General features: G+C 41.6%; 1 protein-coding gene across 1 annotated transcript in view; it reads right to left on the bottom strand.

The window, feature by feature from the left end:
- The window catches only part of notch2 (notch receptor 2), a gene marked incomplete in the record, with an annotated part of 51,081 nt that overhangs the window by 12,765 nt on the left and 17,208 nt on the right, over positions 1-21,108 (bottom strand). Inside the window, 19 exon segments of the mRNA XM_087783168.1 lie at positions 126-238; positions 303-554; positions 1,338-1,470; positions 1,531-1,715; positions 2,949-3,102; positions 3,169-3,370; positions 5,051-5,279; positions 6,503-6,622; positions 6,710-6,823; positions 7,322-7,467; positions 9,803-9,995; positions 10,056-10,166; positions 12,234-12,581; positions 13,764-13,877; positions 13,984-14,169; positions 14,220-14,375; positions 17,028-17,261; positions 17,320-17,442; positions 19,908-20,041. Of these exon segments, the coding sequence (XP_087639294.1) occupies positions 126-238; positions 303-554; positions 1,338-1,470; positions 1,531-1,715; positions 2,949-3,102; positions 3,169-3,370; positions 5,051-5,279; positions 6,503-6,622; positions 6,710-6,823; positions 7,322-7,467; positions 9,803-9,995; positions 10,056-10,166; positions 12,234-12,581; positions 13,764-13,877; positions 13,984-14,169; positions 14,220-14,375; positions 17,028-17,261; positions 17,320-17,442; positions 19,908-20,041 (3,247 nt within the window).

Below are 21,108 nucleotides of genomic sequence, written 5' to 3'. Positions count from 1 at the left end.
TTTGACTCACAGGTGAGCAGGAACAGGTGTGTATATATATTTGACTCACAGGTGAGTAGGAACAGGTGTGTATATATTTGACTCACAGGTGAGTAGGAACAGGTGTGTATATATTTTTGACTCACAGGTGAGCAGGAACAGGTGTATCCGTGGACTGAACTCATGTTCATGGAACACACTCCACTGTTGTGACACGGCTTGAAGAGACAAAGATCCTCCATGGACTCACAATGACGACCTGAAGATCAACACAACACACATTATGACGACAACGACCTTGAGTCAGAGCGTAGGTCACGCACCTGTGAATCCGAGGCGACAGCGACACTGGTAGTCGTTGACCAGCTGCACACAGTCCAGAGTCCCGGGCGTGTGACACGGTCCAGACCGACACTCGTTCAAGTCGCCCTCGCAGTGTTCGCCCACGAACCCGGGCGGACACGAGCAGGAGTACCGACCCACGCCGTCCACACACTGACCGCCGTTCAGACACCGAGGCTCCAGCGAGCCGCTGGTCGGAGCGCAGTCGTCCTCGTTGACCTCACACTGAACTCCTGCAGGAACCATCGTAAACAGCACTTCACCCTTGTGTTGTCTCAGAGTCAAGCTGACCCAGAAGGTCTAGCGTCAGAAGGTCTAGCGTCACAAGGTCTAGAGTCAGAAGGTCTAGCGTCAGAAGGTCTAGAGTCAGAAGGTCTAGCGTCAGAAGGTCTAGAGTCAGAAGGTCTAGTGTCAGAAGGTCTAGCGTCAGAAGGTCTAGCGTCAGAAGGTCTAGAGTCAGAAGGTCTAGCGTCAGAAGGTCTAGCGTCAGTAGGTCTAGCGTCAGAAGGTCTAGCGTCAGTAGGTCTAGCGTCAGAAGGTCTAGCGTCAGAAGGTCTAGCGTCAGAAGGTCTAGCGTCAGAAGGTCTAGTGTCAGAAGGTCTAGTGTCAGAAGGTCTAGCGTCAGAAGGTCTAGCGACAGAAGGTCTAGCGTCAGAAGGTCTAGCGCCAGAAGGTCTAGCGTCAGAAGGTCTAGCGTCAGAAGGTCTAACGTCAGAAGGTCTAGCGTCAGAAGGTCTAGCGCCAGAAGGTCTAGCGTCAAAAGGTCTAGCGTCAGAAGGTCTAGCGCCAGAAGGTCTAGCGTCAGAAGGTCTAGCGTCAGAAGGTCTAGCGCCAGAAGGTCTAGCGTCAGAAGGTCTAGCGCCAGAAGGTCTAGCGTCAGAAGGTCTAGCGTCAGAAGGTCTAGCGTCAGAAGGTCTAGCGTCAAAAGGTCTAGCGTCAGAAGGTCTAGCGTCAGAAGGTCTAGCGCCAGAAGGTCTAGCGTCAGAAGGTCTAGCGTCAAAAGGTCTCCAACCTACCGCGGGTCCCGGGCGGGCAGGCGCAGGTGAAGCGGTTGATGAGGTTGATGCAGGTTCCTCCGTGAAGACAAGGCCTGGAGTGACACTCGTCCACGTCGTACTCACAGTTCACCCCCTGGAACCCCGGCTTGCACTAGACCAGAGGAACCGAGCTCAGCACCGAGCAGACCTTCCCGCGTCAGAGTGAACTCACCATGCACTCGTAGGTGCTCTGGTAGTCCTTGCACGTGGCTCCGTTGCGACAGGGGTTGGAGCGACACTCGTCCACCATCTCCTGGCAGTAGCTGCCGGTGTAGCCGGGCTGACACAGGCACTGGTGCGAGTTAGCCATGTTCATGCAGCGGCCCGCGTTCTTGCAGACGTTCTCCAGATCCAGACCTGGAACCAGAGGTTCACGGCTCAGAAGGTCAGCATCATGTTGTTTTTGAACCTTTTTAAATGTCCTTTAACTATAAAGAAATAATCAAAGTTTCAACATTTTAATGTGAAATTGATAAAAAATTATAAGATAATAATAATAATAATACATTGATTAATAATGATAATATAATAATAATAATAAATTGGTTAATAATTATAATATAATAATAATAATAATACATTGATTAATAATGATAATATAATAATAATAATACATTGATTAATAATGATAATATAATAATAATAATACATTGATTAATAATGATAATATAATAATAATAATAAATTGGTTAATAATTATAATATAATAATAATAATAATACATTGATTAATAATAATAATAATAATAATACATTGATTAATAATGATAATATAATAATAATAATAAATTGGTTAATAATTATAATATAATAATAATAATAATAATACATTGATTAATAATAATAATAATAATAATATGTTGATTAATAATTATAATATAATGAAAATAAAAAACAGTTGATTAAAAATTATAAGATAATAATAATAATAAATTGGTTAATACGTATAATATTATAATAATAATAATAAATTATTAATAATTATGACATAATAATAATAAATTGATTAATACTTATAATATAATGATAATAATAATAATACATTGATTAATAATAATAATAATAATAATATGTTGATTAATAATTATAATATAATAAAAATAAAAAACAGTTGATTAAAAATTATAAGATAATAATAATAATAAATTGGTTAATACGTATAATATTATAATAATAATAATAAATTATTAATAATTATGACATAATAATAATAAATTGATTAATACTTATAATATAATGATAATAATAATACATTGATTGATAATTATAATAAAAAATAAAATAAAAAAACTATAATAATAATAATAATAAATAAATAAAATAAATTAATATTGATAAACATATGTTGTTTTTTATATGTTTTTATACATTTTGTTCTCAGTAGTTTCGTCTTTTCTCGTCACGTGTTTTTTAATGAACTTATTCAACAAATACTAAAAATCCTGTAAGAGAAAACGTTTGTCTAAACAATATATTCATTTTCAACAAAATATCATGTAATGTCACAAAATCCTTCTTCATTGTTCATGGAGTTAATGATTGTTTTCATGATGATTTCACTCAATCTTCGTCCTGATCTCTCTCTTCTCACCATTCCTGGCTGCGAAGTCCTGGCAGGACATGTTGGGGACGTCACAGTACAAGCCCGTCCAGCCCACCGGACAGTGGCAGGTCCAGGAGGTGGAGGTCTGGGAGCAGGAGCCGCCGTTGTCGCAGCGGACTTGACTGCACAGGTTCACGAAGTTCTGCGGACGAGAGCGTGAAGAACGTCAGCGCCGGGCGCTTGGACGCGTGACCCGCTGACCTCTGACCTGGCAGCTGTGTCCGTTGTAGCCCGCGGGGCAGGTGCAACGGTAGGTGCCGAGGCCGTCGGTGCAGGTGCCGCCGTTCTTGCAGGGCTGAGAGTCGCACTCGTTGTGTTCGAACTCGCAGAAGGTTCCGTAGAAGCCGAGGCGACAGCGACAGGAGAAGGTGTTGATGTTGTCGATGCACGTCCCGTTGTTCAGACACGAGCTGCAGAGAAGGACATTGATAAGATCCCGGCCATGACTGAGGATCTTAGCGTCAGAAGGTCTAGCGTCAGAAGGTCTAGCGTCAGAAGGTCTAGCGTCAGAAGGTCTAGAGACAGAAGGTCTAGCGTCAGAAGGTCTAGCGTCAGAAGGTCTAGCGTCAGAAGGTCTAGCGTCAGAAGGTCTAGAGTCAGAAGGTCTAGCGTCAGTAGGTCTAGAGACAGAAGGTCTAGCGTCAGAAGGTCTAGCGTCAGAAGGTCTAGCGTCAGAAGGTCTAGAGACAGAAGGTCTAGAGTCAGAAGGTCTAGTGTCAGAAGGTCTAGAGACAGAAGGTCTAGCGTCAGAAGGTCTAGAGACAGAAGGTTTAGCGTCAGAAGGTCTAGAGTCAGAAGGTTTAGCGTCAGAAGGTCTAGCGTCAGAAGGTCTAGAGACAGAAGGTCTAGCATCAGAAGGTCTAGCATCAGAAGGTCTAGTGTCAGAAGGTCTAGAGACAGAAGGTCTAGTCACAGAAGGTCTAGATACAGAAGGTCTAGCGTCAGAAGGTCTAGAGACAGAAGGTCTAGCGTCAGAAGGTCTAGAGACAGAAGGTCTAGCGTCAGAAGGTCTAGAGTCAGAAGGTTTAGCGTCAGAAGGTCTAGAGACAGAAGGTCTAGAGACAGAAGGTCTAGCGTCAGAAGGTCTAGAGACAGAAGGTCTAGAGACAGAAGGTCTAGAGACAGAAGGTCTAGCGTCAGAAGGTCTAGAGTCAGAAGGTTTAGCGTCAGAAGGTCTAGAGACAGAAGGTCTAGAGACAGAAGGTCTAGCGTCAGAAGGTCTAGAGACAGAAGGTCTAGCGTCAGAAGGTCTAGAGACAGAAGGTCTAGTCACAGAAGGTCTAGAGACAGAAGGTCTAGAAACAGAAGGTCTAGAGACAGAAGGTCTAGAAACAGAAGGTCTAGAGACAGAAGGTCTAGTCACAGAAGGTCTAGAGACAGAAGGTCTAGCGTCAGAAGGTCTAGCGTCAGAAGGTCTAGAGACAGAAGGTCTAGAGACAGAAGGTCTAGAGACAGAAGGTCTAGCGTCAGAAGGTCTAGCGACAGAAGGTTTAGAGACAGAAGGTCTAGAGTCAGAAGGTCTAGAGACAGAAGGTCTAGAGACAGAAGGTCTAGTCACAGAAGGTCTAGAGACAGAAGGTCTAGGGTAAGAAGGTCTAGCATCAGAAGGTCTAGAGACAGAAGGTCTAGAGACAGAAGGTCTAGAGACAGAAGGTCTAGAAACAGAAGGTCTAGTCACAGAAGGTCTAGAAACAGAAGGTCTAGAGACAGAAGGTCTAGAGACAGAAGGTCTAGAAACAGAAGGTCTAGAGACAGAAGGTCTAGTCACAGAAGGTCTAGAGACAGAAGGTCTAGAAACAGAAGGTCTAGAGACAGAAGGTCTAGTCACAGAAGGTCTAGAGACAGAAGGTCTAGAGACAGAAGGTCTAGTCACAGAAGGTCTAGAGACAGAAGGTCTAGGGTAAGAAGGTTTTCCTTCCTTGAGAAAGACATTGATAAGATCCTGGCGATGACTGAGGACGAGAGGATACAGTGCGTCCAGCAGCTTTCGATGCTGATGTTTAAAACAAATGTTTCAAATGTTCTAGTCCTTCACTCCAGATGTTTGGACCGTGGATACATTGACGTCGTTGGTAAAGATGTGAACACACCTCTCTGTGCACTCCAGGATGTTGTGATCACACAGGATTCCATCAAAGCCGGGCTTGCACTCGCACACGAAGCTGTCCACGTAGTCCTTGCACACGGCACTGTTCCTGCAGGGTTGACTCGCACACTCGTCCACCTCCGTCTCGCAGCGCAGACCTTGGAAACCTGCTCGACACCTGCAGCTGAATCCTCCGTCCTCGTCCACGCAAGAACCTCCGTTCAAGCACGGACCTGCAGCACAGCACACGCTTCTTTCACTCATCATGTGACGGGCAGACCATCATGTGACCAACATGTGACGAACAGACCATCATGTGACGAACATGTGACGATCATGTGACGAATAGATGATCATGTGACGAACATGTGACGATCATGTGACGATCATGTGACGATCATGTGACGATCATGTGACGATCATGTGACGATCATGTGACGAATAGATGATCATGTGACGAACATGTGACGATCATGTGACGAACATGTGATGAATAGATGATCATGTGACGAACATGTGACGATCATGTGACGATCATGTGACGAACATGTGACGATCATGTGACGAATAGATGATCATGTGACGAACATGTGACGATCATGTGACGAATAGATGATCATGTGACGAACATGTGACGATCATGTGACGAACAGACGATCATGTGACGAACATGTGACGATCATGTGACGAACAGACGATCATGTGACGAACAGACGGTCATGTGACGAACAGACGATCATGTGACGATCATGTGACGAACATGTGACGATCATGTGACGATCATGTGACGAATATGTGACGATCATGTGACGAACATGTGACGATCATGTGACGAATAGATGATCATGTGACGAACATGTGACGAACATGTGACGATCATGTGACGATCATGTGACGAATAGATGATCATGTGACGAACATGTGACGATCATGTGACGAACAGACGATCATGTGACGAACATGTGACGATCATGTGACGAACAGACGATCATGTGACGAACAGACGATCATGTGACGAACATGTGACGATCATGTGACGAACAGACGATCATGTGACGAACATGTGATGATCATGTGACGAACATACGATCATGTGACGAACAGACGATCATGTGACGAACAGACGATCATGTGACGAACAGACGATCATGTGACGAACATGTGACGATCATGTGACGAACATGTGACGATCATGTGACGAACATGTGACGATCATGTGACGAACAGACGATCATGTGACGAACAGACGATCATGTGACGAACATGTGATGATCATGTGACGAACAGACGATCATGTGACGAACAGACGATCATGTGACGAACAGACGATCATGTGACGAACATGTGACGATCATGTGACGAACATGTGACGATCATGTGACGAATAGATGATCAAACAACATGCCAAACGTTCCCATGATGGACTAACGTGTTGCCACCAAACACGCATGTGTACCTGGCCAGCCGGCAGGACAGCGACAGGTGTACGAGGTGTAGTTGGCTGTGGGTCGACACTCGCCTCCTCGCTCACACGGATGAGACGCACACGGAAGCAGCTCCTCCTCGCAGTGATGACCTGAACGAACACAACCATCGGGGTCACAACAACATGGAGACACTTCCTGTTGAGTAGAAACTGGGGTCAGAGGTCGTCGTGACTGACCTGTGAAGGGGGGGCTGCAGTGGCAAGTGTAGCTGTTCACTCCATCAACACATATCCCTTGATTGTAACAAGGGTTGGACGCACACTCGTCCACGTTCCTCTCACAGTTCACACCTGAGACGAGAAGGTTGATTGATTATTGATTGATTATTGATGATTGATTGATGATTGATTGATGATCTATTGATTATTGATTGATTATTGATGATTGATTGATTATTGATGATTGATTGATGATTGATTGATTATTGATGATTGATTGATTATTGATTGATTATTGATGATTGATGATCTATTGATTATTGATTGATTATTGATGATTGATTGATGATTGATTGATTATTGATGGATTATTGATGACTGATTGATTATTGATTATTGAGTGATTATTGATGATTGATGATCTATTGATGATTGATTGATTATTGATGATTGATTGATTATTGATGATTGATTGATGATTATTGATGATTGATTGATTATTGAATGATTGAATGATTGATTGATTATTGATGATTGATTGATGATTATTAATGATTGATTGATTATTGAATGATTGATGATTGATTGATTATTGATGATTGATTGAAGATTGATTGATTGATCACTCACCTCTGAAGCCGGCTTGACACTGACATGTGTAGCCGTTGTGTCGATCCACACACTTCCCTCCGTTGTGACATGGATGAGTGACACACTCGTCTCTCTCCTGCTCACACACTAGACCTTCCCAGCCTGCCTCACACTCGCACCTGAACCTGGACACACACACACACACACACACACAGCTATTATCTGGTCTAATACAACATGTTTGATTGTGTTACTATAACAACAACTTTATCGACTCTACAAACAACAATCACACGAACAACAATCACACGAACAACAATGACACGAACAACAATGACATGAACAACAATCACACGAACAACAATGACACGAACAACAATGACTTGAACAACAATCACACGAACAACAATGACATGAACAACAATGACACGAACAACAATGACTTGAACAACAATCACACGAACAACAATGACATGAACAACAATGACACGAACAACAATGACACGAACAACAATGACACGAACAACAATGACACGAACAACAATGACTTGAACAACAATCACACGAACAACAATGACACGAACGACAATGACATGAACAACAATCACACGAACAACAATGACACGAACAACAATCACACGAACAACAATGACATGAACAACAATCACACGAACAACAATGACACGAACAACAATGACATGAACAACAATCACACGAACAACAATGACATGAACAACAATGACACGAACAACAATGACACGAACAACAATCACACGAACAACAATGACACGAACAACAATGACTTGAACAACAATCACACAAACAACAATGACACGAACGACAATGACATGAACAACAATCACACGAACAACAATGACACGAACAACAATCACACGAACAACAATGACATGAACAACAATGACATGAACAACAATGACATGAACAACAATGACATGAACAACAATGACATGAACAACAATGACACGAACAACAATGACACGAACAACAATCACACGAACAACAATGACATGAACAACAATGACATGAACAACAATGACATGAACAACAATGACACGAACAACAATGACTTGAACAACAATGACACGAACAACAATGACTTGAACAACAATCACACGAACAACAATGACACGAACGACAATGACATGGACAACAATGACACGAACAACAATCCCAGGAACAACAATCACATGAACAACAATCACATGAACAACAATGACACGAACAACAATAACACGAACAACAATCCCATGAACAACAATGACATGAACAAAAATCACATGAACAACAATGACATGAACAACAATCACATGAACAACAATGACATGAACAACAATGACATGAACAACAATGACATGAACAACAATCACATGAACAACAATGACACGAACAACAATGACATGAACAACAATCACATGAACAACAATGACACGAACAACAATCACATGAACAACAATCACATGAACAACAATCACATGAACAACAATGACACGAACAACAATGAAATGAACAACAATGACATGAACAACAATCACATGAACAACAATGACACGAACAACAATAAATGAACAACAATGACATGAACAACAATGACATGAACAACAATGACATGAACAACCATCACATGAACAACAATCACATGAACAACAATGACACAAACAACAATGACACGAACAACAATGACATGAACAACAATGAGACGAACAACAATCACACGAACAACAATGACACAAACAACAATGACATGAACAACAATGACATGAACAACAATGACACGAACAACAATAACATGAACAACAATAACATGAACAACAATGACATGAACAACAATCAAATGAACAACAATCACATGAACAACAATGACACGAACAACAATCACATGAACAACAATGACACGAACAACAATGACATGAACAACAATGACACGAACAACAATGACATGAACAACAATGACATGAACAACATTGACACGAACAACAATCACATGAACAACAATGACACGAACAACATTGACACGAACAACAATGACATGAACAACATTGACACGAACAACAATCACATGAACAACAATGACACAAACAACAATGACACGAACAACAATGACATGAACAACATTGACACGAACAACAATCACATGAACAACAATGACACAAACAACAATGACACGAACAACAATCACATGAACAACAATGACATGAACAACAATCACATGAACAACAATCACATGAACAACAATGACATGAACAACAATCACATGAACAACAATGACACAAACAACAATGACACGAACAACAATCACATGAACAACAATGACATGAACAACAATGACATGAACAACAATCACATGAACAACAATCACATGAACAACAATGACACAAACAACAATCACACGAACAACAATCACATGAACAACATTGACACGAACAACAATCACACGAACAACAATGACATGAACAACAATGACACGAACACAATGACATGAAGAAAGTGTCAACTTCTCACCCTTGTTGTTGCTCCACACACTCTCCGTGCACACAGGGCTGGTGTGCACAGTGGTCGATCCCGGTCAGGCACAGAGGTCCGTGGGTGTCGGGGGGGCAGAGGCACTGGAACCCGTTGACCTTGTCCAGGCAGGTTCCTCCACTCATGCAGGGGCTGGAGTTGCACTCGTTGACGTCCACGTCACACTTGGGTCCTGAGGACGAAGAAGACGTTCAGACTCGTGTCCGTCGACGCGTCCAAGAGTCTCACAAACCTGTGTATCCAGCAGAGCAAACACACTTGAACTCGTTGATGCCGTCCTGACACTCGCCGTACTCGCACGGGTCAGTGGCGCAGTCGTCCTCGTTGGTCTCGCAGTTGACGCCTGAGACGACAAGAGATTATCAAACACATGATAGTCGACACAATGTTGAACCATTCAATTGTTTTTGAACATGTGACAATTCTAACAATTCTGATTCAATACTGTTTACAACGTTTCTTTTTTATTCAATATCAAATTGTTACGACGATCGTGACACCAGACCAAACCAACAGAGCTCAGAGCTACTAAACACAATATTTATTCTTTTTAAAAATGTACGGATTTTTTTAATTCCATTACTGAATAATTACAACCTTTCAAAATAGAAATGATTCATAAATGTTTATAAAACACGTTGCAATAAAGTTCAAACATGAATATTCTGATGACACTGAACATAAAATATTTAAAGGTGTATTTCTATCCTCGGTAAAATAAAATCACCAACTACTTTGCGCCAGCAGGGGGAGCCAGTGTCCTGTAGATCAAGTGCTGCTGAAGCAGGAAGAAGAGAGACTTGAAACACCTCAGAGTCTCGTGGAGGTGAAACTGATAGAACACTCACGTGATCAGGCTGAGCCTGGTTTGAATGTCAAGTAAATAACTCGAGTTTGTGTTGAAACAACATATGATTATCATTAGTTTGTAATATTATGTACATGTTTTTAAACTATGAATGTGTGACTCACAAGTCACAACAACTATATTTTAGAAGAAATAAAATAAAATAAATGACCTGTGATTCGACATAAAAACAAGTCCAACATGTTTTCCAGTAGCACAGCAGTAACAAAGCAGTAACAAAGCAGTAACAAAGCAGTAACACTGCAGTAACAAAGCAGTAACAAAGCAGTAACACTGCAGTAACAAAGCAGTAACACTGCATTAACAAATCAGTAACACTGCAGTAACAAAGCAGTAACAAAGCAGTAACAAAGCAGTAACACTGCAGTAACACTGCAGTAACAAAGCAGTAACACTGCAGTAACAAAGCAGTAACTAAGCAGTAACACTGCAGTAACAAAGCAGTAACACTGCAGTAACAAAGCAGTAACACTGCAGTAACAAAGCAGTAACACTGCAGTAACAAAGCAGTAACACTGCAGTAACAAAGCAGTAACAAAGCAGTAACAAAGCAGTAACACTGCAGTAACACTGCAGTAACACTGCAGTAACAAAGCAGTAACACTGCATTAACAAAGCAGTAACACTGCAGTAACAAAGCAGTAACAAAGCAGTAACAAAGCAGTAACACTGCATTAACAAATCAGTAACACTGCAGTAACAAAGCAGTAACACTGCATTAACAAAGCAGTAACAAAGCAGTAACAATGCAGTAACAAAGCAGTAAGACTGCATTAACAAAGCAGTAACACTGCAGTAACAAAGCAGTAACAAAGCAGTAACAAAGCAGTAACACTGCATTAATAAATCAGTAACACTGCAGTAACACTGCATTAACAAAGCAGTAACAAAGCAGTAACAATGCAGTAACAAAGCAGTAACACTGCATTAACAAAGCAGTAACACTGCATTAACAAATCAGTAACACTGCAGTAACAAAGCAGTAACACTGCATTAACAAATCAGTAACACTGCATTAACAAATCAGTAACACTGCAGTAACAAAGCAGTAACACTGCATTAACAAATCAGTAACAGTGCATTAACAAAGCAGTAACACTGCATTAACAAATCAGTAACACTGCAGTAACAAAGCAGTAACACTGCATTAACAAAGCAGTAACACTGCAGTAACAAATCAGTAACACTGCAGTAACAAAGCAGTAACACTGCATTAACAAAGCAGTAACACTGCAGTAACAAAGCAGTAACACTGCAGTGAACAAGTGATAAAAGCAGGAACAAGTGATAAAAGCAGGAATGAGTGATAAAAGCAGGAACAAGTGATAAAAGCAGGAATGAGTGATAAAAGCAGGAATTAGTGATAAAAGCAGGAATAAGTGATAAAAGCAGGAATTAGTGATAAAAGCAGGAACAAGTGATAAAAGCAGGAATGAGTGATAAAAGCAGGAATTAGTGATAAAAGCAGGAATAAGTGATAAAAGCAGGAATTAGTGATAAAAGCAGGAATAAGTGATACAAGCAGGAATGAGTGATAGACACCTGTGGTTCCGGTCAGGCAGTTGCACTGGTAGGCGTTGACCAGGTCGATGCAGCGTCCTCGGTTCTGACACGGGTTGCTGAGACACTCCTGGACCTGGATGTTGCAGATGGAGCCGGTGTAGCCGGGCTGACACTCGCAGGAGAAGGTGGCGATGCCGTCCTTGCAAACGCCCCAATGACACGGTTCCGGGTCGCAGTCGTCGATGTTCTCCTCGCACAGGCGGCCCGTGAAGCCCTCGGCGCACTCGCAGTCGTACTGGTTGGGTCGGTCGATGCACTTGGCGCCGTTCAAGCAGGGCGTGCTGGAGCACTCGTCGTTGTCGATCTGGCACATCTCGCCGCTGAAGCCTGGCGACAGCAACAGGCGTCAGCAACAGGCGTCAGCAACAGGCGTCAGCAACAGGCGACAGCAACAGAGATTACGGTCATTTGCATCATTGCAATTACAGTATGAAAAAATAAAGTAAAAATAACAAGTTGATGTAAGAGAAGCAGGAATAAAGAGGTGATGTAACAATGTAAAAAATAAATTAATAAAAGCAGGAATAAGTGATAAAAGCGGGAATACGTGATAAAAGCAGGAATAAGTGATAAAAGCGGGAATACGTGATAAAAGCAGGAATAAGTGATAAAAACAGGAATTAGTGATTAAAGCAGGAATAATGATAAAAGCCTGAATACTTGATAAAAGTAGACATAAGTGATAAAAGCAGGAATAAGTGATAAAAGCAGGAAAAAGTGATAAAAGCAAGAATTAGTGATACAAGCAGGAATAATTGATAAAAGCGTGAATACGTGATAAAAGCAGGAAAAAGTGATAAAAGCAGGAATTAGTGATACAAGCAGGAATAATTGATAAAAGCGTGAATACGTGATAAAAGCAGACATAAGGTGTAAAAGCAGGAATAAGTCATAAAAGCAGGAATTAGTGATAAAAGCAGGAATAATTGATAAAAGCGTGAATACGTGATAAAAGCAGACATAAGTGATAAAAGCAGGAATAAGTGATAAAAGCGTGAATACGTGATAAAAGCAGACATAAGTGATAAAAGCAGGAATTAGTGATAAAAGCAGGAATAATTGATAAAAGCGTGAATACGTGATAAAAGCAGACATAAGTGATAAAAGCAGGAATAAGTGATAGGAATAAGTGATAAAAGCGAGAATATGTGATAAAAGCAGACATAAGTGATAAAAGCAGGAATTAGTGATACAAGCAGGAATAATTGATAAAAGCAGGAATACGTGATAAAAGCAGGAAAAAGTGATAAAAGCAGGAATTAGTGATACAAGCAGGAATAATTGATAAAAGCGTGAATACGTGATAAAAGCAGACATAAGTGATAAAAGCAGGAATTAGTGATAAAAGCAGGAATAATTGATAAAAGCGTGAATACGTGATAAAAGCAGACATAAGTGATAAAAGCAGGAATAAGTGATAGGAATAAGTGATAAAAGCGAGAATATGTGATAAAAGCAGGAACTAGTGATAAATCGTGGACCCGCCGTCGCCACGACGACCACACTCACCTGCAGGACACTCGCAGACGAAGCGACTGACTTGATCCAAACACCTGCCCTGGTTGAGACACGGAGAACTGAGGCACTCGTTCACCTGCCCCTCGCAGTGACTGCCTTCGAACCCTGGACACAGACCACTGGTTATTGACCATGTTAATAGCATGTTATCATTGTTGACACTAGTGTCAGCAACGAGTCCCTGCTCAGAGGGTTCCAGGGTTCAAGGTACCAGGCATGCAGATGCAGCTGTAGTCTCCGATCCGGTCCAGGCAGGTGCCGTCGTTCTGACAGGGACTGGAGGCGCACTCGTTGATGTCTTGTTCGCAGCGAGGGCCGGAGTAGCCGCGAGCACAGTTGCAGGTGAAGGACCCGTCCGTGTTCACGCACTGACCTCCGTGCTCGCAGGGGTTGGTTCCTGTGGAGGACGGATGAGCGTCAGGCGGCCTGGGACCCGCGACCACTCACCGATGCTGCACTCGTCCCGGTCGATGTTGCAGGTGGCCCCCACGTACCCCGCGGGACAGTTGCAGTTGAACATGCCGCTGATGGGGTTGGTGTCGCACTGGGATCCTTCTCGACACGGGTTGCTGATGCAGGCGTCGTCACGGTGACACAGTAACCCTGGAAACAAGTTCTTCGTCATGATTGTGTCCTTGAGATGTTGGTATTTAGACCAAAGCAACACAACACAGAGCTAATGAGTCACATGATCAGTAGCTCTGTTGCTAATGTCTGGCGACTCTATGACGACATTCATATTGAATTAAAAAGGTAGGAATTAAATATATAACTAAAAAAGAATGTTCTTGAATAATTAAATATCAAGTGAACATTATTTCATTCATTCACAAAATAAACAAATTCAACCTTTAAATAAATAAATGATTGAATTATTTATAAAAATGTCAAATGTTTCAAACAATAATAAACAGTTAATAAACAGTTTGATAATAAAAGAGTGTAAAGGAGTGTAAAGGAGTGTAAAGGAGTGTAAAGGAGTATAAAGGAGTATAAAGGAGTATAAAGGAGTATAAAGGAGTGTAAAGGAGTGTAAAGGAGTGTAAAGGAGTATAAAGGAGTATAAAGGAGTGTAAAGGAGTGTAAAGGAGTGTAAAGGAGTGTAAAGGAGTGTAAAGAAGTATAAAGGAGTATAAAGGAGTATAAAGGAGTGTAAAGGAGTGTAAAGGAGTGTAAAGGAGTATAAAGGAGTATAAAGGAGTGTAAAGGAGTGTAAAGGAGTGTAAAGGAGTGTAAAGGAGTGTAAAGGAGTGTAAAGGAGTATAAAGGAGTGTAAAGGAGTGTAAAGGAGTGTAAAGGAGTGTAAAGGAGTGTAAAGGAGTATAAAGGAGTGTAAAGGAGTGTAAAGGAGTGTAAAGGAGTATAAAGGAGTGTAAAGGAGTGTAAAGGAGTGTAAAGGAGTGTAAAAGAGTGTAAAGGAGTGTAAAAGAGTGTAAAAGAGTGTAAAGGAGTGTAAAAGAGTGTAAAAGAGTATAAAGGAGTGTAAAGGAGTGTAAAAGAGTGTAAAGGAGTGTAAAGGAGTGTAAAAGAGTGTAAAAGAGTGTAAAAGAGTGTAAAGGAGTGTAAAAGAGTGTAAAGGAGTGTAAAAGAGTGTAAAAGAGTATAAAGGAGTGTAAAGGAGTGTAAAAGAGTGTAAAAGAGTGTAAAGGAGTGTAAAAGAGTGTAAAAGAGTATAAAGGAGTGTAAAGGAGTGTAAAAGAGTGTAAAGGAGTGTAAAGGAGTATAAAGGAGTATAAAGGAGTGTAAAGGAGTGTAAAGGAGTGTAAAGGAGTGTAAAGGAGTGTAAAGGAGTATAAAGGAGTGTAAAGGAGTGTAAAGGAGTGTAAAGGAGTGTAAAAGAGTGTAAAGGAGTGTAAAAGAGTGTAAAAGAGTATAAAGGAGTGTAAAGGAGTGTAAAAGAGTGTAAAGGAGTGTAAAGGAGTGTAAAAGAGTGTAAAAGAGTGTAAAAGAGTGTAAAGGAGTGTAAAGGAGTGTAAAGGAGTGTAAAAGAGTGTAAAGGAGTGTAAAAGAGTATAAAGGAGTGTAAAGGAGTGTAAAAGAGTGTAAAGGAGTGTAAAGGAGTGTAAAAGAGTGTAAAAGAGTGTAAAGGAGTGTAAAAGAGTGTAAAGGAGTGTAAAAGAGTGTAAAAGAGTATAAAGGAGTGTAAAGGAGTGTAAAAGAGTGTAAAGGAGTGTAAAGGAGTGTAAAGGAGTGTAAAAGAGTGTAAAGGAGTGTAAAAGAGTGTAAAAGAGTGTAAAGGAGTGTAAAAGAGTGTAAAGGAGTGTAAAAGAGTGTAAAAGAGTATAAAGGAGTGTAAAGGAGTGTAAAAGAGTGTAAAGGAGTGTAAAGGAGTATAAAGGAGTATAAAGGAGTGTAAAGGAGTGTAAAGGAGTGTAAAGGAGTGTAAAGGAGTATAAAGGAGTGTAAAGGAGTGTAAAGGAGTGTAAAGGAGTGTAAAAGAGTGTAAAGGAGTGTAAAAGAGTGTAAAAGAGTGTAAAGGAGTGTAAAAGAGTGTAAAAGAGTATAAAGGAGTGTAAAGGAGTGTAAAAGAGTGTAAAGGAGTGTAAAGGAGTGTAAAAGAGTGTAAAAGAGTGTAAAAGAGTGTAAAGGAGTGTAAAGGAGTGTAAAGGAGTGTAAAAGAGTGTAAAGGAGTGTAAAGGAGTGTAAAAGAGTGTAAAAGAGTGTAAAAGAGTGTAAAGGAGTGTAAAGGAGTGTAAAGGAGTATAAAGGAGTGTAAAGGAGTGTAAAGGAGTATAAAGGAGTGTAAAGGAGTGTAAAAGAGTATAAAGGAGTGTAAAGGAGTGTAAAAGAGTATAAAGGAGTGTAAAGGAGTGTAAAAGAGTATAAAGGAGTGTAAAGGAGTGTAAAAGAGTGTAAAAGAGTGTAAAGGAGTGTAAAAGAGTGTAAAGGAGTGTAAAGGAGTGTAAAAGAGTGTAAAAGAGTGTAAAAGAGTGTAAAGGAGTGTAAAGGAGTGTAAAGGAGTGTAAAAGAGTGTAAAGGAGTGTAAAGGAGTGTAAAAGAGTGTAAAAGAGTGTAAAAGAGTGTAAAGGAGTGTAAAGGAGTGTAAAGGAGTATAAAGGAGTGTAAAGGAGTGTAAAGGAGTATAAAGGAGTGTAAAGGAGTGTAAAAGAGTATAAAGGAGTGTAAAGGAGTGTAAAAGAGTATAAAGGAGTGTAAAGGAGTGTAAAAGAGTATAAAGGAGTGTAAAGGAGTGTAAAAGAGTGTAAAAGAGTGTAAAGGAGTGTAAAAGAGTGTAAAGGAGTGCAGGTGTCTCACCTGTCTTCCCGTGAGGACACAGGCAGATGAAGGAGGCGACCCGGTCGATGCATGTTGATCCTTGACTACACGCAGCCGTCGCACAGTCGTCGATGTTCTCCGAGCAGTCAGGTCCACTCCAGCCGTTCACGCACACGCAAGCGTAGCCGCCGAACTTGTTGCTGCAGGTTCCTCCGTTCTGACAGGTGTTGGGCTGCAGGCGACACTCGTCCACGTCCTCCGTACAGTGTTGTCCTGCGACCAGGTTCACACACTCAACATAGTAACTGACAAGAAGCTCAGCTCTGCTCACCTGTCCACTCCGGAGGACACTGACAGTTGTAGGTGTTGACTCCGTCCATGCAGATCCCTCCATTCGCGCACTGATGACCAGGACAGTCATCGATGTTGTTCTCACAGTTGCTGCCGTTGAAGCCTGAGGAACAGAGAGAAGAACATGGTGAGGAACAGAGAAGAACGTGGTGAGGAACAGAGAAGAACGTGGTGAGAAACAGAGAGAAGAATGTGGTGAGGAACAGAGAGAAGAACATGGTGAGGAACAGAGAGAAGAACGTGGTGAGAAACAGAGAGAAGAACATGATGAGGAACAGAGAGAAGAACGTGGAGAGAAACAGAGAGAAGAACGTGGTGAGAAACAGAGAGAAGAACGTGGTGAGAAACAGAGAGAAGAACATGGTGAGGAACAGAGAGAAGAACGTGGAGAGAAACAGAGAGAAGAACGTGGAGAGAAACAGAGAGAAGAACGTGGTGAGGAACAGAGAGAAGAACGTGGTGAGAAACAGAGAGAAGAACGTGGTGAGGAACAGAGAGAAGAACGTGGTGAGGAACAGAGAAGAACGTGGTGAGGAACAGAGAGAAGAACGTGGTGAGGAACAGAGAGAAGAACGTGGAGAGAAACAGAGAGAAGAACGTGGAGAGAAACAGAGAGAAGAACGTGGTGAGGAACAGAGAGAAGAACGTGGTGAGAAACAGAGAGAAGAACGTGGTGAGGAACAGAGAGAAGAACGTGGTGAGGAACAGAGAAGAACGTGGTGAGGAACAGAGAGAAGAACGTGGTGAGAAACAGAGAGAAGAACGTGGTGAGGAACAGAGAGAAGAACGTGGTGAGGAACAGAGAAGAACGTGGTGAGGAACAGAGAGAAGAACGTGGTGAGGAACAGAGAGAAGAACGTGGTGAGGAACAGAGAAGAACGTGGTGAGGAACAGAGAGAAGAACGTGGTGAGGAACAGAGAGAAGAACGTGGTGAGGAACAGAGAGAAGAACGTGGTGAGGAACAGAGAGAAGAACGTGGTGAGGAACAGAGAGAAGAACGTGGTGAGGAACAGAGAGAAGAACATGGTGAGGAACAGAGAGAAGAACATGGTGAAAAACAGAGAGAAGAACGTGGTGAGGAACAGAGAGAAGAACGTGGTGAGGAACAGAGAGAAGAACGTGGTGAGGAACAGAGAGAAGAACATGGTGAGGAACAGAGAGAAGAACGTGGTGAGGAACAGAGAGAAGAACGTGGTGAGAAACAGAGAGAAGAACGTGGTGAGGAACAGAGAGAAGAACGTGGTGAGGAACAGAGAAGAACGTGGTGAGGAACAGAGAGAAGAACGTGGTGAGAAACAGAGAGAAGAACGTGGTGAGGAACAGAGAGAAGAACGTGGTGAGGAACAGAGAGAAGAACGTGGTGAGGAACAGAGAGAAGAACGTGGTGAGGAACAGAGAGAAGAACGTGGTGAGGAACAGAGAGAAGAACGTGGTGAGGAACAGAGAGAAGAACGTGGTGAGGAACAGAGAGAAGAACGTGGTGAGGAACAGAGAGAAGAACGTGGTGAGAAACAGAGAGAAGAACGTGGTGAGGAACAGAGAAGAACGTGGTGAGGAACAGAGAGAAGAACGTGGTGAGGAACAGAGAGAAGAACGTGGTGAGGAACAGAGAGAAGAACGTGGTGAGAAACAGAGAGAAGAACGTGGTGAGGAACAGAGAGAAGAACGTGGTGAGGAACAGAGAAGAACGTGGTGAGGAACAGAGAGAAGAACGTGGTGAGGAACAGAGAGAAGAACGTGGTGAGGAACAGAGAGAAGAACATGGTGAGGAACAGAGAGAAGAACGTGGTGAGAAACAGAGAGAAGAACATGGTGAGGAACAGAGAGAAGAACGTGGTGAGGAACAGAGAGAAGAACGTGGTGAGGAACAGAGAGAAGAACGTGGTGAGGAACAGAGAGAAGAACATGGTGAGGAACAGAGAGAAGAACATGGTGAGGAACAGAGAGAAGAACGTGGTGAGAAACAGAGAGAAGAACATGGTGAGGAACAGAGAGAAGAACGTGGAGAGAAACAGAGAGAAGAACGTGGTGAGGAACAGAGAGAAGAATGTGGTGAGAAACAGAGAGAAGAACGTGGTGAGGAACAGAGAGAAGAACGTGGTGAGGAACAGAGAAGAACGTGGTGAGGAACAGAGAGAAGAACGTGGTGAGGAACAGAGAGAAGAACGTGGTGAGGAACAGAGAGAAGAACGTGGTGAGGAACAAAGAGAAGAACGTGGTGAGGAACAGAGAAGAACGTGGTGAGGAACAAAGAGAAGAACGTGTTGAGGAACAGAGAAGAACGTGGTGAGGAACAAAGAGAAGAACGTGGTGAGGAACAGAGAAGAACGTGGTGAGGAACAGAGAGAAGAACGTGGTGAGGAACAGAGAGAAGAACGTGGTGAGGAACAGAGAGAAGAACGTGGTGAGGAACAGAGAGAAGAACGTGGTGAGGAACAGAGAGAAGAACGTGGTGAGGAACAGAGAGAAGAACGTGGTGAGGAACAGAGAGAAGAACGTGGTGAGGAACAAAGAGAAGAACGTGGTGAGGAACAGAGAAGAACGTGGTGAGGAGAAGAAGATCTAACCTGGCAGGCAGTGGCAGGAGTAGCTGGTCTCTGAGCTCTGGTGACAAGTTCCTCCGTTCAGACACGGTGACGGAGAACAAGGAACGTAAGAGTTCTCACAGTGTCGACCTGTGAAGCCCGGCGAGCAGTTGCACCTGTAGTCATGACAACAAGATGATAAGAATCATCTTAAGACATGATAAGAATCATCTTAAGATATGATAAGAATCATCTTAAACGTGATAAGAATCATCTTAACGTGATAAGAATCATCTTAACGTGATAAGGATCATATTAAAGGTGATAAGAATCATCTTAACGTGATAAGAATCATCTTAACGTGATAAGAATCATCTTAACGTGATAAGCATCATATTAAACGTGATAAGAATCATATTAAGATATGATAAGAATCATCTTAAACGTGATAAGAATCATCTTAACATGATAAGGATCATCTTAAACGTGATAAGAATCATATTAAGATATGATAAGAATCATCTTAAACGTGATAAGAATTATCTTAAACGTGATAAAAATCATCTTAAACGTGATAAGAATCATCTTAATGTGATAAGAATCATCTTAACGTGATAAGAATCATCTTAACGTGATAAGGATCATCTTAAACGTGATAAGAATCATCTTAAACGTGATAAGAATCATCTTAAACGTGATAAAAATCATCTTAAACGTGATAAGAATCATCTTAATGTGATAAGAATCATCTTAACGTGATAAGAATCATCTTAACGTGATAAGAATCATCTTAAACGTGATAAGAATCATCTTAAACGTGATAAGGATCATCTTAACGTGATAAGAATCATCTTAACGTGATAAGGATCATCTTAAACGTGATAGGAATCATCTTAATGTGATAAGAATCATCTTAACGTGATAAGGATCATCTTAAACGTGATAGGAATCATCTTAATGTGATAAGAATCATCTTAACGTGATAAGGATCATCTTAAACGTGATAAGAATCATCTTGAACGTGATAAGGATCATCTTAACGTGATAAGAATCATCTTAACGTGATAAGAACCATCTTAACGTGATAAGAATCATCTTAAACGTGATAAGGATCATCTTAACGTGATAAGAATCATCTTAACGTGATAAGGATCATCTTAAACGTGATAGGAATCATCTTAATGTGATAAGAATCATCTTAACGTGATAAGGATCATCTTAAACGTGATAGGAATCATCTTAA

This window comes from Callionymus lyra, chromosome 2 (genome assembly GCF_982586985.1).
Source record: "Callionymus lyra chromosome 2, fCalLyr1.hap1.1, whole genome shotgun sequence".
Classification (NCBI taxonomy): Eukaryota; Metazoa; Chordata; class Actinopteri; order Syngnathiformes; family Callionymidae; genus Callionymus; species Callionymus lyra.
Note: the sequence above shows the minus strand (reverse complement) of the source record. Positions and strands in the feature narration are given on the sequence as shown.